Source organism: Rhinopithecus roxellana, chromosome 6 (assembly GCF_007565055.1).
Source record: "Rhinopithecus roxellana isolate Shanxi Qingling chromosome 6, ASM756505v1, whole genome shotgun sequence".
Classification (NCBI taxonomy): Eukaryota; Metazoa; Chordata; class Mammalia; order Primates; family Cercopithecidae; genus Rhinopithecus; species Rhinopithecus roxellana.
This window is the reverse complement of record NC_044554.1, coordinates 21,131,093-21,155,419: the sequence shown is the minus strand read 5'-3', so window position 1 is coordinate 21,155,419 and position 24,327 is coordinate 21,131,093. Positions and strand designations below refer to the sequence as shown.

At 33.8% G+C, this 24,327-nt stretch overlaps 1 protein-coding gene across 5 annotated transcripts in view; it reads left to right on the top strand.

The window, feature by feature from the left end:
- The window catches only part of HGF (hepatocyte growth factor), a 71,571-nt gene that overhangs the window by 35,695 nt on the left and 11,549 nt on the right, over window positions 1-24,327 (top strand). For all 5 annotated transcript variants that reach the window (XM_010387916.2, XM_010387917.2, XM_030933200.1 and 2 more), the window contains 5 exons: window positions 5,448-5,622; window positions 9,218-9,345; window positions 14,945-15,047; window positions 18,393-18,526; window positions 24,210-24,248. In XM_010387916.2, the coding sequence (XP_010386218.2) occupies window positions 5,448-5,622; window positions 9,218-9,345; window positions 14,945-15,047; window positions 18,393-18,526; window positions 24,210-24,248 (579 nt within the window). The remainder of the gene's footprint in view (window positions 1-5,447; window positions 5,623-9,217; window positions 9,346-14,944; window positions 15,048-18,392; window positions 18,527-24,209; window positions 24,249-24,327) is intronic.

Below are 24,327 nucleotides of genomic sequence, written 5' to 3'. Positions count from 1 at the left end.
AAAGCAAACGTGCAAACAATTTGAGGTTCATTATTTTGGAGGTCTTTACTGTTTTCCCATACCAATTTTAAAACAAGAAGCTCTTTAAATTTACAGTGAGCTTCATCCTCGTCTTAGTGGCCCACAGAGCATAAGTACTGTTGATGGGAGAGTGGCTTTATTACACACTGTTCTCAATCCCGAGGGACCTTCATGAAGTAAATTCTATTTCAGTTGCTCTTCAGTAGCTGGGAAGAAGCAGTGGGTTAGGTTGAACTACTCCAAGGGATAACTGGGTATTTGTCTACCAGACTATGAATTGACTTATTCTTGGCTCTAGGGAAAAGAGAAGCAATAGCTTGTCTCCATTGGGAAATCTGGGATTTCTTTTGGTGGGAATGTTAGGGGCAGGGTGGGGGTGGTGAAAACTGTAGATGTAAGAATTTACTCGTCATTCATATGAAGCTTATAGAGCCCTGGGTGTCGCTGTTTATAATATACTGTGCACTCCAACTCACTAGCTACCATTCAGACTTCCAACAGGGCCCTGTGGCCTCTCTGCAAGGCTTTGCCAGCGCTTCACAGAGGAAAATAATCAGATTTTTTTTTTTTTAAATTGTTGATCTTGTTCTGTTGGTCACTGTTGGGAGGCAAGATGGTTATCCCAAGAATTAGACAACAGTGAATACTCTTTGTCTCAAAAATAATCTATTCAAATCTTAAAATTCACTTCCAAATTTTGTAGCAATCAGATCACATCACAACCACACCAGCAAAGTGAAATTAATCTTCCAAGAGACACTTATTGTATTTGATCATATTCAGACAGGACAGTGAAAATTTTTGATAGCAAATGTTTTACTTAAAACATTTCCAAACAGCAAATTTTGTGTCAATCATCAAAGAAAAGCATTCCTTTACTCATAGACCACTGATGATTACACAAATACCTTTGTTTCTGCTTCCAATGGGTAGCCACTACTGATACTCCTGACAAAATGTTTCCTTTCTAGAAACTCTCAGAAGAGTTCCAGATATTTTCAGTGTTAACTTGGTAGACATAATTGAAAATATATTTGTGTATGTGGGGCTACTGTATCTTAAAATACCTGTTGCTTTGTCTACACAATCAACTTCAGCTGATATTTGGGAATGTTTCTGTCTTTTCTGACATTTTAGTTTGGCCAATGGAGATTTTTCAAAACCCCCCCTTACTCAGATCCCATGTTAAGTATTAAGTACAAAGGAATGCCTTTCCCAACATTTAATAGCCCTTTCCAAATCAATTGTCATGAAACGTTTGTTTTATTTTTACACCCGGTTTTGATATTTATACAGCAGGACTGCAGGAGGAGTTTGTTTTACTGCCATTGAGGAATAATTAATTTTGTTTGAATAGTAAGTATGTGAGCAGCAAAGATCAAACATTTATATCACAGTTAAATGGTCTATGGACAAATCATTCATCATGGTCCTCATCAGATATTTATTAAATAGCTTCATGGAGACTCATAATAACTCTCATTTATTGATGAAAACTATTTAGTTACCTTGTCATACTAATATATATTTATTCGCCTATATTATTTATTCTATACATTGCACCAGAATTATGTAGTTTTTATTTATGGGGTGACTTCTAGAAGTTGAATGTCAAAGGGAATAAATACAATGCACTGATTTCAGAAGGTACTTTGGAGTTAAAGAAAAATACCAGCTAAATACTCTAGTTTGTGTTTAAAATAATGACAAATATTTCCAATGAATTAAAACACAAGAAAAATAAAACTATTAAGTTACTAGAGTTATACACATTTTAAAGTTATAGATATTTATTTTTTAAAAGATGAAAAATAATAATGTTATTATTTAGATTCTTTACATTTTAATAAAACCTAATGAAAAAGTTATATTTGTTTGGTAAAATATTATATTTATATTAATTACAGTAATTCTTTGTATTCTATAATTTTAAAAATTCTAAAAGGTTTATTTTTCCATGTCCAAATTAAAATATATTAAACTGTTTAAATTATTTAATCCAAAGCCAGCATTTTGGTTTTTATTTAAAGATGTAACATACTTTTTAAAAAATGAATGTTCAGTGACTCTTCAAGTTTATAGTAAACGCTTTAAAATATGCTAATGAAAGTTTAGAAAAAAACCTATTCAACATGATAGTCAAATGATGAGATTTATATCATTGCTATTTTTAAAAGTGAAAGATTCTTTTATTAAATCTGGTTGGAAACTTCCAGTTGAAGTAGAGAATTAGCACTAACAATACATGTCTGAATTGACATTGAAGTTTCAGTGGATAAATCAGCAGTGAACTATTTTCCTGAATGTTTTAAGCAAGTAGCCTTTTCTTTGACTTAGGATTTTGGTAATATCGATCTTTCATTTCACAGAGGTTCTTAAAATTTCAAAATTTGCTCTCAAATTAAGAATATGCTTATCCTTTATCAGTATTTACATTTTACCGTTCCTCTTAATATTACCTGATTATCACGTGATTGCTTATAGTTGCTCATTGCACCTGCCAAGTATTGATTTTTTAATGAATTGTGATAACCTATGTCTACCTTACTGTCTCCCTTTTTATAAGGTATATTTCCACTTGTTTCTGACTTTAAGGCTCTAAGTATTGCTTTAGATTATAACTATCATGGGTCATTTCTGTAAGAGTGTAACTTTAAAGTATTATTTTTAGAAAAATTACTTTGAAATTCGAATCACCCTTGACTAATAACATGCTCTAGAAATGATCATTGATATTTAAGCTTACATTGACAATGTAGACAGACGGTTTTACTCTCTCACCCCCACCCAGGCATATCCTTACAGTAGGAAGTTGCCTTCACATAGTAGAGGAAACAGCCTTTTAAAGCTGCTTCCATATTTAGAAATTTCAACAAACAATGTTCAAATCCTTAATCATGTCTAAATATTACATTCCTTTTATTTATTGTCTTGATTGGTATCTGGCAAATCATACTTGTGTCCAAGGAGTGGTGTGTTAATTTTTCTTGGACTGAGCCTTGAACTATTTTATCAGTGAGATGCAATGAATGGGTCCGTATCCAGCCAAAGATGGCACTGATTGACACCTGGACTCATCAAGACTGGATCTGTGAGTTATGTGTGCAATATAAGAGTAGTGCTTGAAAAGAATGGCTCAGTAGTAAACAATCAAAACAAATCACACACAATTGAGTAGGAAAGTAAAGGAGTTGAGGTACCTGAGGCAGACAATGAAGTCTAAGAGATTAGTGGAAGTGTGTTTACACTGGCTGTTCTAACTCTGAACTCCCTTCCATTGTCAGGACTTAGTTTTGACTGAGGTCACAAGTTTGCTGCCCAAGAGCTTGTGCCCCAAAACTTTTCTTTTAGCATGTTAAGCTAATGAATTGATAGATGCCCAAGGACATTTATTTTTGTCTCCTTTCCCATCAGTTTTATAACTAGATATGAAATATAGCAGTACAAACTCGACCTTTTACCTGTTTTAGAGTTATCATCTATTAAAATGTTCCCCCACACATTCAGTCTCCTCATATCATTTAACAGTTAATTCACATAGTCAGAAATAGAGCAACTTAATGGCATTTATATTGATGAAATATAGTTCCTTAGGACCTATGAAATCTATCTTATTTTGTATTTCACCAAAGACCTTTGGATGGTATTGAAATTATAAAAGACTTGCATAATCAGCATCAACTTTTTCTATACAAGGCATTTCCCCAAGTTCAGTAATTTGTGTTCTTCCTAAAATCAATATATATCATCAGTATCAATATAGATGAATTCTCTAGGCTATCAGCTCTCAGTTGCCACTTTATGGGTCAATTGCTGAACATTTTTCATCTTCATTTGAATTTCTTTTTAAGTTTGGGTATTTCTGAGTCATATTTCTGTTCTCTAAAGCAGATATACAAAACATTGAGACACTTTTTAAATGGGTTGCAATAAAGTTATTTAAAAGGAATTTAATGGAAATTTGCATAGTACAACTTATTTCAGTAATTAGGGTAGTCATTAAGGTAATGCTTTCCCTTTTCTCACAAAGCTTCATAGAATAACTCTAAACATAGGCTATTGTTTAGTTTGCCCAAGGTTAGCTCATAGAATGCAATGAAATAAAGCATTCAGCTAACTACATAAGTTAGCAATGGTTTGTGTGAGAGAAATGTTTAGATGAAATTTAAGAGCTATTAAAAATATTTTCACTATTAACTATAGAAAACTTTCATAGGCATTCCTAGTCACTGAAAGCATGTCTAATTCTGGCCTGTACTTTGTACAGTGGTACATCCAATTCCAAAATGGATACATCAATGAAATTTACTCAGATCTTAAAACTGTCCTAGAGGCTGTTGACTTGAGTTTCATTCAGAGACAGCTTGAATGGCCATTTAGATTGTAAAGGTAGCTAGGAAGTTTACACTTTTATCAAACCATAAACATTTCCATGTATGTTTTAAGAAATATGAATTTTAGTTGCTTTGGAATGTTTTGAGTTATATTTTGATTGACTAAACATTACACACAGAGAGAGACCAAATTGTGGTAAAAATTTAAATTTATACTTTTTTTACTTAGTGACTGAGGATTTCATAACCTTCATGAAGTATAGTAAGCATTGAAGTTGGACTAGGAAAAAAGCAGGAGATAGATCTTCCTAGGAATAACTGATTTTTTTCTTTATTGTAAACAAGTTGACTAAAAATATATTTAACTTGTCAGCTTAGAAACTTAGAATTTATTTATTTATTTAATTCATTTTTTCAGACCGACTTTCACTCTTCTTGCCCAGGCTGGAGTGCAATGGCACAATCTTGGCTCACTGCAACTTCTGCTTCCCGAGTTCAAGCCATTTTCCTGGCTCAGCCTCCCAAGTAGCTGGAATTACAGGCACCTGCCACCACTCCTGGCTATTTTTTTTTTTTTTTTTTTTTTTTCAGTAGAGACGGGGTTTCACCATATTGACCAGGCTGGTCTTAAACTCCTGACCTCAGGTGATCCACCCACCTCAGCTTCCCAAAGTGCTGGGATTACAGGCATAAGCCACCATACCTGGCCAGAATGTATGTATTATATTGGAGGAAAATTGTGGTTAATTTCATTACCACTTTGTATGTACTTATAAGCAAGCTGATTTTAGAAATAATTGTATAGTCATTTCAGAAACACTATATATTCAGCATATGTAAGTTATACATGTGGAAGTAAAATGCATTTAAGTAACTGTTCAAGAAAAAAACTAATTTAGGATTTGAATGAAAGGAAAATTGGAGTGAAGTTAGTAATAATGTTAAGTGAAATTTCTTATTCCACTCAATTATTATAAAAGCTTATAAGTAACAGGAAAAAAATCTGCTAATAAAAATGCCAATGAACTCTAAGAGGCAGATGGCATCTTCAAAGATTTTATGTAAGTCTTTTTGTTATTGTTTTTCCAATAGCTGACAATACTGTAAATGATACTGATGTTCCTATGGAAACAACTGAATGCATCCAAGGTCAAGGAGAAGGCTACAGGGGCACTGTCAATACCATTTGGAATGGAATTCCATGTCAGCGTTGGGATTCTCAGTATCCTCACGAGCATGACATGACTCCTGAAAATTTCAAGTGCAAGTGAGTAAAGTAGGCAAATGTTATACATTTCAGTAGGCCCTGGGGAAAATGAGGTAGAGTGGTTACTTTTTACTAATTTTGTGTTAGTGATCAAACTTTAGTGTGCCCAGTGATAATCAGGAGTTAAAAGGCAGATTATTCCTCCACTCAGAGATTTTGATTCTTTCGATCTGGGATTTGGTCCTCAAAGATGCATTTCATTAAGCACTCTAGGTTCTTCAGATCCAGAGGGTGGATTCACTATGCTTTGGGAAATATATCCCTAGGTGGATTTCTGATCACAACTTTGCTCTTGTGGGTCTGTTTAATAAATCAATTAATAGTAATGATAGCCAGGCATGTTTCAAAATACTGCCTTCTTAAATTTTCATGTTAGCTTTGGGAGGATTACACATTTTTCCTTTTGAAAGAATGGAAAGAAAAGGCCTACCACTGAAGAGTTATTAGCCTTAAAGATCTGTGAATAAAATAATTTTTCAAAGCTTAAATGAATGTGTTCAATTGTTTCTGGATTTGCTTTGAAAAGTGAGGAAGCAAAACAATTATGTAGATGACTCAAGCCAAAGAAACTGCCCTTGAGCATCAATTACATAGTTGTTTTGTGCATTCTCTATGGGTACTTTTCACACCACTTGGCTTTTGTAGACAGGCACAAACACAATGCCATGTGTTTTCAAATTGTCCACCTTGTTATGAGGAACATAAAGTGATTGCTTTTGAAATTAATAACACACATCATTTGTAGTGGCTTTCCTGAAATAGCACCTATAAATAACATATATTGGCTTTATGTAATTGGCTTTTAATAAGACAGGCTAACATTTCTGAATGAGGAGCTGTGAGCACTAGTTGGCCCATCCACCATAGGAGACGGGAGATTTGTGTTGTATGTGTGTGTGTTTGCATGCACAAACTTTAGCTAGTTCCATAATTTATTTGTTTAAATAGTAAATATTAATCTAAGGTTGTTTTCCCATTAATTTACAATAACAAAATTGATAGTTGTCATTCTGGGTTTATTTCCCTAATTTCCATGACAGCAATTCACTCTCATTCCTGACCCATGTGTTTCACACCTGAGAAATACATATCAAAGTAGAACAAACAAAGCAACACAGAGAATATTAGTTATAAGGGACAAAGGAGACAGTGTCACTGCCATTCACATTTTTGTTAACTTCTAATGACTGGTAATACCCAATAAGAAATTGTGTATGTGAAGATACCTAGTGAAATTCATCTGTAAGAAAACCAGAATGGTTATAAACATTTACTTCACAGACTTCACAAGTGAAACTTAAGTATCAAAAGTTACCTGTTATATCTTGGCAGAATTTAAGTCACCATTTCTTAATTTTGTTATTTGGTTTAAATAACCAAACATAAATATTATGAAACAAAGCTTGTGCTGTGTTACAAAACTGATAAAATCTGACTCAACATTTTTCTCAGGACATTGATTTACCATTTACTCTTTGTGATCCAGTACTGAGGGGTGTACTGGTCAGGCGTCTCTTAAATATTAAACATGGAATATTACTTGCCCTGGTACTGAGACCTTACAAGGCAATCTTTGGAACACTGTAACTGAACAATACTGCCTCTGATGAATCTACACAAATCATAAAATCAATTCTCTTTAGTAATTGTAAACCATCCTTTCTTCAAGTGAAAGATAAGGACTTAGTAAAAATATCTCGGCAAATCTTGACTTTCATTCTTGCTTCATCTAGATTGACTGAGGTGCTTCTAATACAGATGTTAAAGTCAGTCCACACTAAGACTTTGATAGCCCTCGATCTTCACTTAATTAGCTTGTCTAAATGAGCAATCTAGAACTTTGGGAGGATGAGATGGGAAGATGGCTTAAGGTCAGGAGTTCAAGACCAGACTGGGCAACAAAGGATGACTCCATCTCTACCAAATAATAGAAAATAAAGCCAAAGTGTATGCAAAGTTTATGTAAAATTTAACACACGTATTTTATACTGACATAGATTTTTAAAATATATATATAAGTATAAATTGCTTGTCTCATCTATTCCAGTTAATAATTGTATAGGAAGACTAAAGGTTTGAATATGGGTTATGAACACTTAACTATACCGTAGCTTTAACCATTGGCGGCTGATGTTCTCATATCCTTAAATAATAGTTTGTGTCAGGACTGACTTTGATTAGATAAGACTATTACTTGTTGATTTTCTAACCCAACACAAGCTTCTTCCTTAAAACGTTCTCAGTTTCAGCCGGGAGTGGTAGCTCACGCCTGTAATCCCAGCACTTTGGGAGGCAGAGGTGGGCAGATCACGAGGTCAGGAGATCGAGACCATGCTGACTAACACGGTGAAACCCCGTCTCTGCTTAAAAAAAAAAAAAAAAAAAAAAAAAAAAAAAAAATTAGCCAGACATGGTGGCGGGCACCTGTAGTCCCAGCTACTCGGGAGGCTGAGGCAAGAGAATGGCGTGAACCCGGGAGGTGGAGCTTGGAGTGAGCTGAGATCGCTCCACTGCACTCCAGCCTGGGTGACAAAACGAGACTCCATCTCAAAAAAAAAAAAACAACAACAAAAATTCTCAGTTTCGAATGGTCCATTTGGATATTAATATAATTGTATAATAGTACTTCTAATTGAAGCTACGTGATACAAATACTGTGGTTTCCAAAAGATTGAATATTAATTATTAACAAGGAATCTATGAAATAAAAGCACATACTTGTTTAAAATTAGACAGCATATTTAATACATTTTATTTATCATGAAATCCACATTTTATTTAATGTGAACCTTATTTATATTGATAGAAAACCATTAAAATTCTTTTACATACAGGGATTATTAGCATAGATTTTTTTTTCTTATTAAGAATTCTAAATTTCTAATTAAAATACTGGTAAAATGAAGAATATACATGTACTACATTGACAATTTGTTCTATAGTTCGTTTTTCTATAGTATAACTGGGCCTTAATTTTACAGAAATATGTATAAAGATTTTAGGTAGCCTCTCTAAATCCATAAAGAATTGCTTTGTAATTCAAGTAAATTGATGCAACAAATTATATAAATCAAAGAAATGCAGAACTCAAGGAAAAAATAGCTATCATAATTATGATAATTATGATCATAATTTTCGTGGGACATATTTGAATAGATTGAACTTCCATTTTAAATGAGAGTAGTTAATGACTATTGATAATAACATTTCTTCCTACACAATATATGGGTCATGAACATGTAATAAATAACAGGCCAATGTTTTGAAATGGTACCAATTCAGAGTCTAAATCTGAGACTGAGTGAGAAGAATGCAGTGGTACCGTTTCTCTCTTTTAAGAAGCGGTAATGTTTGGGTGAAACTCTAGACCTGTGGAAGGAAAAAAATATTAACATATGACAGCATTTATTTCAGTAATTTGGGCAGTGTCAGTTATGTATACTGAATATTAAATTGTTATAGCTATTTTAAGTGCAAAAACTTAGAACTCTATTTATAAACATGCATACATTCTAGAATTCTAGCAATGTAATGGCTCTGACTTCACCAACGTAACAACTCTGGTAATTTACATTAACATGCTTATTCTCAATAGGGACCTACGAGAAAATTACTGCCGAAATCCAGATGGGTCTGAATCACCCTGGTGTTTTACCACTGATCCAAACATCCGAGTTGGTTACTGCTCCCAAATTCCAAACTGTGATATGTCAAATGGACAAGGTAATAGCTGACATTCTGCAGGGTGGGCATGATTAAATTCAGGGGAAATGCCTAAAGGGAGGACACATTTTACAGCATAAGATCTACTTCTTGCTGCACTGGTTTTGCTGGCTAGCAAACAAAATCACCAAGTTTGAAGTTGGGTTTTTCTTATATGTTTATTCACTCAACATTTATTTAGCTGAGTGTATGCTACTGACAGCCACAGTTCTAAGCCTTGGAGATATACCAGTAAACAAAACTAAGTTATCTGACCCCCTGGAGCTAATATCCAACTGATAGAAAATAAGCAAAATAAAAATGAGAATGGGAATATTACAGTAGTTTGTCATAAGTAGTAGAGAGAAAAATGTCTCAGAGTTAGAAAAGAGGACTGCTGCTCTTTTATATTTTAATGTTCAGGGAAGATCATACTTATTATGTTAACATATAAGAAGGAGCCAAGGGCAGTGAGGGAGCAGCATGTGCCATGTACATATATGTGTAAGAGTATTATAGATAGAGAAGACTGCAAATGCAAATGGTGTGAGATGAGGGAGTTCTGGGAAAGTTAAGTAAATAAGCACATCACTATAGCTAGTACAAAATAAGTAAGATGAAGAGTAGTAGGAAATGAGATTAGAGAGGCAATTGGGCTAAAATTGTATCAGCCTTTCAGGAATTGTAAACGTTTGCACTTTTGCTCTGAAAGAGAAAGGACTCTTAGGGCTCTGAAAGGAGAAGTTACACAATCTGACTTAAGTTTTAACTGGATCACTCTGGCTGCATTCCGGAAAATAGCTAGAATTCTTGACAAGGGTTAAAACAGGAGAACCAATGAAGTCGTTGTTTAAATAATTCAGACTACAGATGGGAGTGACTTGACCCTGGTTGTCAGCAGTGTAGCTGCTGGATAACCGTGGGGTTTGAGGGAAATGACCATTGCATTTGGAAACATAGATGCCATTGAAGAGAACTGTCTCAGGGAGCGGTAGTAAAGTCAGATTGAAATAGATTTTTAAGTCAAAAAATAATAGATGATGGTGAGGTTGCTGAGAAAAGGAAATGCTTATATCCTGCTGGTGGGAATGTAAATTAATTCAGCCACATGGAGATTTCTCAAAAAACTTAAAACACAACTACCATTCAACGCAGCAATCCCATTACTGGGTCTATACCCAAAGCAATATACATTGTTCTGCCATAAAGACACATGCATGCATATGCCTGCAAAATAATCTATGCACCCAACCCCGGTGACACACAATTTACATATAACAAACCTACCTATGTACCCCTGAACCTAAAATAATTTTTTAAAAAGGTAGATTTTTCAAAGAAATAATTCATTAAATATTAAAAATAATGTTGAGTCCTGGGAATTATTGATGTATAGTAAATTGAGAGTTATCCTTTTTAAATGATCATATTCTATTTCACATAGACTTAATTGTGATGGTCATGATCACAGTTAGCCCTAAATCATCCTTGAAATCCCAAGCCAAATTTAAAGCTCCATCTCATAGACTTACTGCCCTATGCATACTTCTTCCATCCTTTAACTTTTTCCACAATGCCGTTGTTCATGAGCAACTCTGAAAAGAGAGTTGTAGAGGGAAGAGGGGATGAGTCTCTTTTCAGTCCATTTCACTGTTCTTTTAAGGGTCAATTGGAAATAAAGTTGAAGTCAATGATTAAGGGAAGTTTGGTACCAGCTGAGTCTTCTGTGTTCCTGTCTCATTTACCTGAACATTTGTTAATAATTTGTGAGTGATAAAGGAAAACAATTATTTGATAAACTTTTGGTGTATATTAAGATATATTTTATATACATATACATCACTTAAAAAGGATCAGGTAATAGAATATGAAAATTTTGGATTCTGGAGAGTAAACATGTTATTGCTTATCAGATAATTCATTCATAGGTGAAAATATTAGTTTTACGGAATTTAAGTAACTTTCCTAAATTCTCAAATTGGCACATTGGGATTAAATCTGAATCTCTTTACATTGGCCTTTTCATTCTTTCATCCTTTTTTCCTTTCATTCATTCTTTAACACCACATTATATTACTATTCTTTAACAATATATTGCACCATTGCACCTGATATATGCAACAAACTGCTAGACTCTGGGACAATTTAAAAAATGAAGAAGCCATAGACCTTCTACTCAAGAAAAACATTGTTAGCTAAATCAACATTCAACTGTGGAATTTTAACTGTCAGTTTATGTTGTTGTTTGACACTGCTGAGCTAATAGTATGTGTTGTTTTATATATCTATAGAAAAATGTTTATATTTATATCTATTGAAAAATACCTAGATCTAAGTAGATAGATCTATCTAATGTTCTAAGTGGATACTTAGATGTAGGAATTTTTCTAAAAACAGAAAATATAAGTGCTACATATAGTTAGATGAGTGAAAACATTTTTCAAATCTTGCAACATCTGAATTAACATATATATAAATATTCTTCCAACTGAATATTAAAAAACACTATTAAAGAAAAATGAAAACTGAAATTACAGAATTTCTTTAAAATGTTGTAAAACACTACTTATTATATATACTATATATTATACACTTAAGGCAGTAAACAATATAATTTATTTAAATATTTATATCGATATCATAGAATGTATTTACAATTATTTCAGTCTTAAAATATATTCTAGTGAGAGTATATACAGTCAGATATACAATCAGAAAATTGTATCCAAAAATCATCTGGATTTTTTTTCCTTCTCTGTATTAATGGTATACACATGATATATACATGGGCATATTTCTGTCTTTATTTCCATCTTTCTGGATATTATTTTTTGAATATTTAAAACCTTGACATTGGATAATAGTCAATACTATATGAAAGGGTAAATTCATATTAGTGTCCTTTTCTCTTGCTTCTATGCCATTCCATTTCTACTTTCTACTCACCATTGCAAGTAGATCATTACTTTCTTGTTTATGGCTCTTGTGTATTTTCTATTCTTTACTTTTTTGGAATATATGTGTAGGTTTGTTACATAGGTAAACTTGTGTCATGGGGGTTTGTTGTACAGATAATTTCATCACCCGGGTACTAAGGCTAGTACTCATTAGTTATTTTTCCCGACATAAAATCTTTTTTTTTTTTTTTTGAGGCGGAGTCTCGCTCTGTCCCCCGGACTGGAGTGCAGTGGCCAGATCTCAGCTCACTGCAAGCTCTGCCTCCCGGGTTTACGCCATTCTCCTGCCTCAGCCTCCCGAGTAGCTGGGACTACAGGCGCCCGTCACCTCGCCCGGCTAGTTTTTGTATTTTTAGTAGAGACGGGGTTTCACCGTGTTCACCAGGATGGTCTCGATCTCCTGACCTCGTGATCCGCCCATCTCGGCCTCCCAAAGTGCTGGGATTACAGGCTTGAGCCACCGCGCCCGGCCAAAATCTTAATGTTGATGTAAATTTGTAGATGACTTTTCATAGTCAAATGTACAGTTTTCATTCATATAAAAATTAAGAATCTTAAATACAAAAGTTACTTTAAAAATTTTTGGTATTATTTAAAAATATAGAGTGTTTTTAAAAATAGAATAATTCTTTTTAAATTTGGAATGCAATATATAGATATATAGAGAGAGATAAAATCTTTTAAATTTTATTTATTTATTTTTTGAGACGGAGTCTCGCTGTGTCACCCAGGCTGGATTGCAGTGGCATGATCTTGGCTCATTGCAACCTCCGCCTCTGGAGTTTAAGCAATTCTCCTGCCTCAGCCTCCTGAGTAGCTGGGACTACAGGCGTGAGCACCTCACCCAGCTAATTTTTTATATTTTTGGTAGAAATGGGGTTTCACCACATTGGCCAGAACTCCTGACCTGAAGTGATCCACCTACCTCATCCTCCCAAAGTGCTGGGATTACAAGTGTAAGCCACAGCACCTGACCAACTTCTATTTTTTGAAGAACTTGATTTCTGACTGCATTTCTTTTGATTAAAAGTATGAACAATATGGCTGGGCATGATGGCTCATGCTTGTAATCCCAGCACTTTGGGAGTCCGAGGTGGGCGGATCACTTGAGGTCAGGAGTTTGAGACCAGTCTGGCCAAACATGATGAAACCCTATCTCTACTAAAAATACAAAAAATCAACCAGGTGTGGTGACGCATGCCTGTAATCCTAGCTACTCAGGAGGCTGAGGCAGGAGAACACAAATTGCTCAACTAAAAAAGAGAAACAGAAAACCTCATGGAGCATAGTAAGAGACACAGGAGTCAGTTTAAAGTAGGTTCCATTGGCCAAATTTGGAACAATTTGAGCATCAAAATGAATAACAGGAATAGATTATATATCATATGAAATAAAAAGAAAATCCCCTGGTCCACATTTCATTTACTACTTCTACAGCTAGTGCTAGCACTTCTACTACTAATACATAAATGCATGGGGTAAGGGAAAAGGAAAAATTTTTATTTACAGAAGAATGCTAACTAACAAATACAAAGAAATGTTAGAAATAGCAAAATAACCATTTTACCATCAGCATGACAATAAGTGTTTCATGCAAAATTCGTTGACGTATGCCTAAGCTATTTTGTGAAAATTTGTTTGGCAATAGGATATTTATTCAGACTCAAAGACCCCAACTGATTTTTTGTTAAATACAAAGAGGAGTTTTTCTTTTGCACCACTTAACCAAGTGATCAAACACATCACCTGTGATGGAACAAAGTGACATCACGTACCACAAGATGTTATGCTCTAAAAAGGACAAAGCATCACTGATGCAATATTCCTGTTAAATATCTTTAACTTGGTTTTATTCATGAGAAAATAAATCAAACAAACTGAAGTTAAAGAGCATTTGTAAAACAGCTGACTTGGGTGACTCAGAATGTCAATGTCACAAAAGACAAAAATCAAAACATAAGGAATGTGACTAGTAGATGAATGTTTGTTATATTACTTTTCTATGGAATGAAATTTTTCAGAAGAAAATATTGGGAAATACATGTGTTATTCTAAAAATTCTTATTTCTTTGCTGTTCCAAAGGGCCACTCATTTAAATTATTTTGTTTTTAAATTATTATTTGTTATATTTGAATTTGCGTGAACCCTTATTTTGATGAAGATATTGGGCTTAAAATAAAGATATTTTAATCTGAGATATTTGAGTACTTTTGATTTGTACAGATTTCAAGTACTTTAATTTTCTTTTTTCTTTTTTTTTTTTGAGACGGAGTCTTGCTCTGTCGCCCAGGCTGGAGTGCAGTGGTGTAATCTCAGCTCACTGCAAGCTCCGCCTCCTGGGTTCACGCCATTCTCCTGCCTCAGCCTCCTGAGTAGCTGGGACTACAGGCGCCTGCCACCATGCCCAGCTAATTTTTTGAGTTTTTTTAGTAGAGATAGGGTTTCACCGTGTTAGCCAGGATGGTCTCAATCTCCTGACCTCGTGATCTGCCTGCCTCGGCCTCCCAAAGTGCTGGGATTATAGGCGTGAGCCACTGTGCCCGGCCCTTTCAAGTACTTTAATTTTTATGTTGATTTCATGATTCCATATACTTGTAAAAAATGTTTTTATTTTATCTGCCTTAATAGTCGTTAGACTTATTTCTGTATATTTTATGTCTAGATTGTTATCGTGGGAATGGCAAAAATTATATGGGCAACTTATCCCAAACAAGATCTGGACTAACATGTTCAATGTGGGACAAGAACATGGAAGACTTACACCGGTGTGTAAATTTCTTCCTTTCAAATATATAGAATGTAGTGATACCAACAAATTGTATACTTAGATATGTACATTGCTATTTCTTTCTATTCTTTTATATATCATGGTAAACTAATAAAAACATTAGATTGGTTTTGCTTTACAACTCATCATAACATTGTTTATGTAGCAAACTTTTAAATATACAATTCAAGTTAGTAGATATTTATTGAGCATTTACTGTGTGTTCTGTACTGTAATTGCTATCATGGAGAACATCAACAAAAAGTGGATAATATTTTAGTTCCAACCTCTAAGGAGGATACGGTCACATTGACAAAATAATTACATAATTTAATAAGAGTGTATAATTAAGTGGTAAATCTGGTGTTTGAAATAGTGCATTTTATGGGATTATTGTTTTCATACTTAGTAATTGATAGTAATTTATGACAAATCAATGAATAATCACTCATATATAATTTAAATATCTAAAATACTAAACCTTAACTATTAAAAATGTGTAATGACAGGTTTCCTTATGAACTTTGATACATAAAATTTTCCAATAATTACAGGAATGTATAGACAGAGAAGGTAGCATCTACTCAGCCCTAGCAATAGTGCTAGTGTTTACAAAATTATGAAAGCAGTATGACACATAATTGTGACCCAAAGCAGATTTTTCGTAAACATCCCAGAGTATATGCACTAGAATAAAAGAAAAAACAAGTTACAGTCATTTGATCGAGTGCCTATAACATGGCTGCTTTACCTAAGTTATGCCATTTGACCACCATAATCCTATAGGAAAGATTCCTATGTATGGATAGGAATTTAAGGGCTGAGAGAGATGGAATGACTTTGCTTCAGTCTTTTAAGTTCCTTATTCTCTTCCAAAATATACTCAGTAGGGGGTTATATTGTTTCAATTAATTTACTTCACACAAAAAGGATAGTTCTAAAATAATGCTGTCCAATATGGAGATAATGCAACTCACAAATGTAAGCGACATATGTTCTGTTAAATTCCTAGTAGCCACTTTTAAAGAGGTAAAAATAAACAGGCAAAATTAATTTTAATATATTTTATTTAATTCAATATATCTACAGTTTTTCATTTCAATATGTATTTAATACAAAATAATTAAAAATATCTTTTACATTATATTCTCATGCTGCATATTCAAAATCTGGTGTCTGTTTACACTTACAGCACCTGTCAATTTGGACTGGATCAATTTCTTGCTAGCCATATATGGCCAATGGCTACTATATTGACACTGTAGTTCTAGGACTTCAAAAAGCAGCAGAGTTCTGTCCTTATAGATCTCCCACTCTAGTGTGGGATGCAAGCAAACAGGAAATGCCATATGAACACTATGAAAGCATATTTTATGCTATGGGAATGCAAAGAAGTGCCTACTCAGACATAAGTGGTCAGGCAGGCTTCTTAAAAGAAGGGAAATTGACTGGGATGTACATGATGAGTAGGAATTGGGCAAGGGAAGTAGAGGAGGAAGAGGACATTAGACACAAGAAATTGCATGTGCAAAGGCCAAAGCATTAGGTTATTTGAATATAGGAAATAATCGTGGTTAGACTGAAAGAATGTAACTTGGTCAATGTCCACAGAGAAGGCATTCACAAAGTGAATTTTTTACATGTTTATTTTTACCTCTTTACAACACCATATAGAGAGTCTTGTAAGCTCAGTTAAGAAATGTAAATTTTATCCTGAAGATTAAAAGGATTTATTAAATAATTTTAAATAAGAATTGGCATGATTAAAATAAATGCTAATTTCAGCACTGCTATTTTTTAAAGCATTTTTAGAAACATACAGTGGTGTGTGGGGCGGATTGCTTTTATGGAGTTGTGAGATATAATTGTTCTCATCTTCTTTCAAAAATGTTGCCTTCAGTGATTTTACATTAGAAGCTTGAAATTTTCATGGTAGAAGTATTTACATGACAGAAATCAGCAACAGCTACAAACAAGGACTCCTCCTCTTCATCCTCAACATACACATACCTCAAAGTACCAGTTGGTAAACTTTTACCAGCATGCCACTGAAAATATGGGATATATTTACTTAGAAACTATCAATGGGTCCCTAATAATACTTAGTTCATCAAGTTTAGGTTTGACTTTTGGAAACAATTTATAGGAAATTGATCAAGGATTAAGTCACATGGTACCATTTTGGCTTAAGGACAAACTTTGTAAGTAGGAGATAGAGCATGGCGGTTTTGAGCACTGACTCTTGAAACAGCTGTGGGTTCAAACCCCAGCTCTAGTGTTTGCAAGCCATGTGACGTTACACCAATTAGTTGTCCTCTCTGGATTTCAATTTCCACAAATGTAATATGGTATAACCTTAAAGACTGTCTCATAAGATTGGTCTAAGGTTATATCTATGAAGAACCTACAACACAATCTGGCATGTAATAAGTACTATATGTGTTTACTATTATTTTTGGTCCAGAAAAATGAACCTTGTTCTGGAAATATAGTTCAAGTTTCCATGTTCAAGCTTTTTAAAGTTTTATTTAAAATGACACATTAATTATATTCAAGCATGGTAGCAATTAATAACTGGAAACAAATTCAGTAAGATGCATAGTTTTAATGACTTTTATGAGCAGTCAGAGTGACCATGTAGAATTGACTTCATTCATGTTATTGAGGTAAATGTAAATATTGATGTTACATGAATGAAAATGGCCGTATAAAATAATTTGCAGTAAATTTACAATCTTTGCTTTTCTTTTGTAGTAAATTGTTAAGATGTAAATTAGAAATAAAGTATTGCTCAGTTATCTGTCAGAAAATAGTATTTTATAACCATATGACCCGTATAATTTAGAATTTTAATTATTTAATTAACACATTATTAATTTCAGTATATCTTCTTGTACTCTGTCATAGTGGTATTGCTAGTGATGCTTCATTTGTATCTAAAATGTAAAAAAATACTTGTGTAATAGCTTGTATTTTTATGTACTTTACAGTTTTAATCTTTGCCATCTGCTTGCTTTAGGCAATGTTTCTCTTATTTCTATGCACAGAAGTATTGTTACCATGCCACTGGGATTCTCAAATAGAGGCAAAATCACAAAATCTAATATGCCAATTATGGAGCCCTCTTCCAGATTTCCAAGTTAGAGAGTCTGCTTCTAAAGTGTAGGAACAACAGCAGCAACAAAACAGACCTCAAACAAAATAGATAAAATTCATCCCAAGTAGAAGGTTATGCTGTATCTACAGTGAAAGTAATGTGCTGAGATTATATCTTTTTGTAATATTTTGTGTCTCTTGGATGGAATGAGCATCTTGTGATGTGCAAAGCCTATTGTTTCCGCAGTCATATCTTCTGGGAACCAGATGCAAGTAAGTTGAATGAGAATTACTGCCGAAATCCGGATGATGATGCTCATGGACCCTGGTGCTACACCGGAAATCCACTCATTCCTTGGGATTATTGCCCTATTTCTCGTTGTAAGTACAGTTAGGGATTGGTGTCTTGTGAAATATTTTAAATATACTACATTTCATCTAAAAGTTGTAAATAATATAGGCGGTCTGGCATTTATTCCCAAATGAGGAAACTCTCCAGAGAGCAACACTCACAAATGCACACAACACACACGCAGACACACCACATGGTCTCTTTCTCTCTCTCCATCTCTCTTATAGATAAGAAGAGATTTAACATTTTAAAGGAGATTCTCTTCCCTCAGAAGATTTCCATTTGGATTCCAAAAGCGTTCATTGCCACAGTTCTAATGTGACTGGGCTAGAAATATCTCCCCACTCCCCAACACCAATACTACCTGTTCGACTTCTGAATATAGCAGAGCTCTCAGCAAAGTTCCCAGCCCACTAAAAGAGCCATGAGCAGATCTGAACTAGTGGTACTTCTATTTCCTTCTCAGTTCTTTAACTTAAGACTAAAGAAGAGCCTGGAGTTTTCCACCTAGTTACCTGATTCCCAGATGGCTTTTTAAAAAGGATATTAGTGCATAAAATAAAAGTTATATAAAAAACATGTAATACCTGTTTGACATAGTTCATATAAAATACATGCCTGGTATAATTCATGTTAAAAAGTCCCTAGATATCAATAAGAAAAGGATGTGAGAACTCAGGAGAAAAAAAGTAGAAAATAAGTCTTCAAGAATATAGCTAATAAATAAATGAAAAGACATTAAAATGTATTAATAGGAAAAAAATAATTAAGACATGAGAAGTCACTTCTACCTGTCAGGTTAGCAAATAAAATGATTGTAAATATCCAGTATTAGTGAGGACCTGGGTAATCAGGCTGTCTCAATTCTGTGCTACTTAGAGTGTGAATTCAAAATCCTGCTTGGAAGTCAGTTTGATAAAATGTATCAAAAGCAGTAATAATGTTGACATAGTCAGGATTTTTGAGCCTCTGCACACTGACATTTTGGGCTAGATGCTGTTCTGTGCATTGTAGCATGTTTAGTAGTATTCCTGGACTCTATCCACTAGATGCCAGTAGCATGACACCTGCCCCAAGTCGTGACAATCAAAACTATCTCCAGACATTGCCAATGTTCCCTGGAGGGCAAAATCATTTCCACTGGTAACCAGTGATATAGAGTAATATGTATTGAGATGGAAGTATGTCTTAAATATGTTATTGAGTGAAAAAGCCTTTTTATAAAGCTGTGCCAGTAGAAAGAGACCATTTTACTATACTATGTATCTGTAACTCTATGTTTACAAGAAACATCCTTTACCACAATGTTAAACCACCTTCTCTTTAGAAAGGAAATACTTTTATAGTGCGATAAGAATTTTAAGAATGTTTTTCTTGTGAGACCAGCCAGTAGTAGCAAGTACCTTGAGAACAGCAGCAAAATTGTCTACTCTAAAAAGAGAGATTAAATTGAAGAAATAATATGTTGCTTTTAAAAAATGAAATACAAACACAAGTCTATGTTTTTCTAGAATTTCTGTCAAATTAAAGCGGTAAATTTCACCTTAAATGGAAATAACAGTCGTGTTTTATGAAATTCTAGCGTTAATGGCAAACTTTTAAAATATGATGTTAATCAAGTCTACCTATAATTAAGACTTGGAGCTGCTCCATCTATTTTTAATAGGTTGGGAAATTCTCTATAAGAATAAATAACTAAATATATGCTTGCAAATAAATGGCATTTCTAATAAGTTTATTTTCATATTATCAGCCATGATCATAGCCTTTCAAATTAATTTGTTTTCCTAATGTTCTTCACTTTTCCCATATTAAGGTTGACACAGCCCCAATGTTAATACTAAAAGAAACACACCTACCTTTTCAGAGAATGCCATACAAAAATATTTAAAAATTATTAAAAGATTATTATTTTTCTAAGTACTAGTTTTATAGCACTATGTTTTTTGTTCAGTCTCTATGTTTAAGACTAATGGAGGCTCATAAAATAGACAGTGGTGTAGGAAGAAGGAAAAAGGCAATTATCTGCCTTCTAAAACAGGTTATTTTGCTTCCTCTACAGATTTCCAGATTTTTTAAAGATCACAGCAGCTCCATCTAGCACACATGCATGGTTAACAGTGAAATGTCCTGTAGAATCTCAAGGCACTGTGATTTGGTTTATAATCACAAACCAAGGGAGCCAGGACTCTAATAATTTACAAGTTTTCAAAAAATTTTTTCAACTAATATTTTTAAACTAAAAGTAATGTGCTGTTGAAAGATTTGAGGGGGTTACTAATATTTGATTAAATGCTATTGCAGATGAGTCATTTTATTTCAATGTATACCACACATTATTTCAATAAAGATTTTTACACTGTCATTTTTCTAACTAATATTTATAGCCAGGATTTATTTACATTTTCTCCCTGGTGAAAGGGTAATAATATTTAGTCTTTAGGAGATTTGAGTTCTTATTATTTATATAACTGCAGAGACTGTATAAATCATTTTCACACTGTAAAATTCTCTTACAAAATATGTAAAGGTTTTTATTCTTTCTTCTAACATGCTTACAAAATACTATTTTACATGTTTTTAAGTTTATCAAATATGCAAACATAAAAATGAAGAGATGCCTATATGATGAGTATACACAGACATAGTTGGTATACTATTTTAGAAAAATCTTAATTAACTACCAAGAGCGTAGTGGTTAACAACTTCAGTCCACATTTCCTAAGAATGCCAGACCCATCACTTTTAAGTATCTTGGGCAAGTTACTAAACCCACTTAGGACTCATATTTGTATTTACAATATTTTATTAAAAAAGTGCCTATTATATGGGGCTATTGTTAACAGTGTCTGTTGCATAGTAAACAGTCAAAGCCTTAACTTCCATCTCTGTTTTTATTTATTCATTCATTATTGTTAATTGAGCTGCTGTTGTGTACAAAGCCATATTTAACAGACTACATTTATAAAAATACAAACATTGCTTCTTAATTTCAAATAGTTCATAATATAGAAAGGAGACATTTATGTAAACAATTACAAAGCAATATAATCATGTAATATGTATATATTGACAATATATAAAATGAGAATGTGAACATAGATTTCTTCATGGAGAAATACATGATGTTTGTAAACTTTTGAAATTGAGTTAAATCCACTTTAAGAAGAGTGGGAGAAAGTTTTCTTTATGTTTTTAGAAAAAGTCCATGTTTGGTTCTGAGGCCATACAAACACACACACACACACACACACACACACACCCCTACTCTTCCATAGGTAAAACTTTTGTCATTGACGTGTTTTCTGTCTTCAAATTTAAGTTGAATCAATAAAAAATAAGTATTGTATCACATATATTTTTTAGACATGAGTCTGAAACTAGTGTGGTATAGATAGTGTAGTATAGATAGTGATGAAAGTAAAGTGAGAATAGTATTTGGTAGTGAAATGGAAAAGGCCTAGAAAGTAGTTTTTCAAGTTTTACTCCAGGTATGCAACAGAAAAACCTAGGATGCTTGCTAAAAATTAAGAGTCCAGCTACCAACCCAGAATCCCCAGAAATTTAATTTTAAAAGATATTTCAGTTTATGCTAAAGTGTGAGAAATATTGGATTAGAGAAAGGAAAACATATACATTACTATTAATTATTAAAACCCCAAATTTATAGTATCTACATTTTTTTTTTTTTTTTTTTTTTTTTGAGACAGAGTCTTACACTGTCACCCAGGCTGGAATGCAGTGGCACGATCTCGGCTCACTGCAACCTCCACCTCCTAGATTTAAGCGATTCTCCTGCCTCAGCCTCCCAAGGAGCTGGGATTACAGGTGCCTGCCACCACACCTGGCTGATTTTTTGTATTTTTAGTAGATTCAGGGTTTCACTATGTTGGCCAAACTGGTCTTGAACTCCTGACCTTGTGATCCATCCACCTCGGCCTCCCAAAGTGTTGGGATCACAGGCGTGAGCCACCGCGCAAGGCCATATCTACAAAATTTTAAAACTAAATATATTGTAAGATACAATAGTTAACTAAGCACTTTGTTGACCTATTAGCTTAATGCTTACAAATAAGAGATTTAATATACAAGTAAAGATAGAACAGTCTTTCTCATCACAAAATAAGAAATAAATATCTACTTATTTAACATTTTCAAGTATTTGACTTATGTGGAAAACCAATATCCTTGATGTTTTTGTTACCATAGTCGGCCTCAATCTTAACTCATACTTATGAACTAAAACACTGTCCTCAGCCGACTGACAAACCCTCCTCTAGGATAAGCTACAAGGAAAGAGAAATGATGAATTTTGTATGTTCACCATTAACCTATTCATTTAAAATATCTAGATCTGGAAACTGAGCATAAATAAGTATATATTAATTCTCACAACTATCATCATAAATAACAATCACATTGGTGTCTATTACAAAGGAATCCATATGCATTATTGGTTTGTTGCTGGCTTATTTGAGCTCAGGGCATTTCCAGGGATTAACAACCTCTGGGTCTAAACACTGCCTAACTGAACTCTATGCCATCAATTCTGAATAGTTAGACATTAAGCTCCAGGAAATGTCTTGTGTCTCATTCATTACAGCATAAGTATTTCAAAATCCTCACATCTTCCAAGCCTTTCTCTTATTTGTGGCAATTAAGCCCCAGTAGAGATGAAAAAGTAATAAGCTACAGGTTTTAATTAGAATTAAGTTGTAGTTTTCAGTGTTCTGTTTTTTCCATATTTTTTACTAGCATCTGGAAAAACAGCCCTTGAAATATTCAATTAACAAAGCATAATTATATACTGTTACTCCTCTTTTTCCACTAGTGACATTGATTTCTATCTTCTAGAATAGTTGCAGAGATTTATGAAGTTTGTGTAGTTGCAATTATCCTTAACCATATAAAACTAAAAGTTTTCAGAAAAAAAAATAAATGATTCAAATTACAGAAGCAAAATGGCCTATCAATATGAAGAGTCCAAGTAGACAATAATGAACATGAGTGCTATTCAATGGAATGTTAATTGTGTAGGATGTTGGACATCCTGGTGGATCGAGGCAGCTCCTTGATGACGGCAATGTAATTCAAATGGCCAGTGATCATTAAAACACACACCTGAGAGCCTCCACAGTCACAAAATAGGGCTCTGCTCATATCACCTAGTACCAGAGGGCATATATTTACAATATTATCCAGTAAAAGTGATGCATAATTACTCAAAAGAGTTTAGATTTCATCTCTTAATAAAATGTCAAGAATTTTAGTAAATTGGCCAGATGTGGTGGCTCATGCCTACAATCCTAGCACTTTGGGAGGCTGAGGCAGGTGGATCATTTGAGGTCAGGGGTTTGAGACCAGCCTGGCCAATATGGTGAAATCCCATCTCTACTCAAAATACAAAAAGTAGCTGGGTGTGGTGGTGTATACCTGTGGTCCCAGCTACTTGGGAGACTGAGTCAGGAGAATCGCTTGAACCCGAGAGGGGAAGGTTGCAGTGAGCTGAGATAGCGCCACTGGACTCCAGCCTGGGTGAGAGAATGAGACTCTGTCTCAAAACAAACAAACAAACAAACAAAAAAAAAACAAAAAAGAATTTTGGTAAATTATTGAATTCATTGATACTTAGATTTTAATATATATTTGGTTTTATATAACAGATATATGCATGTGTGAATTATGTATTTATCTATACATTTATTTTTACAGGTGAAGGTGATACCACACCTACAATAGTCAATTTAGACCGTAAGTAATCTTTCACAATGTGAAGTATATTCTGAGTCTCTCTCTGAGTGTCAGAAATGTCATTATTTCTTTCAAAGAA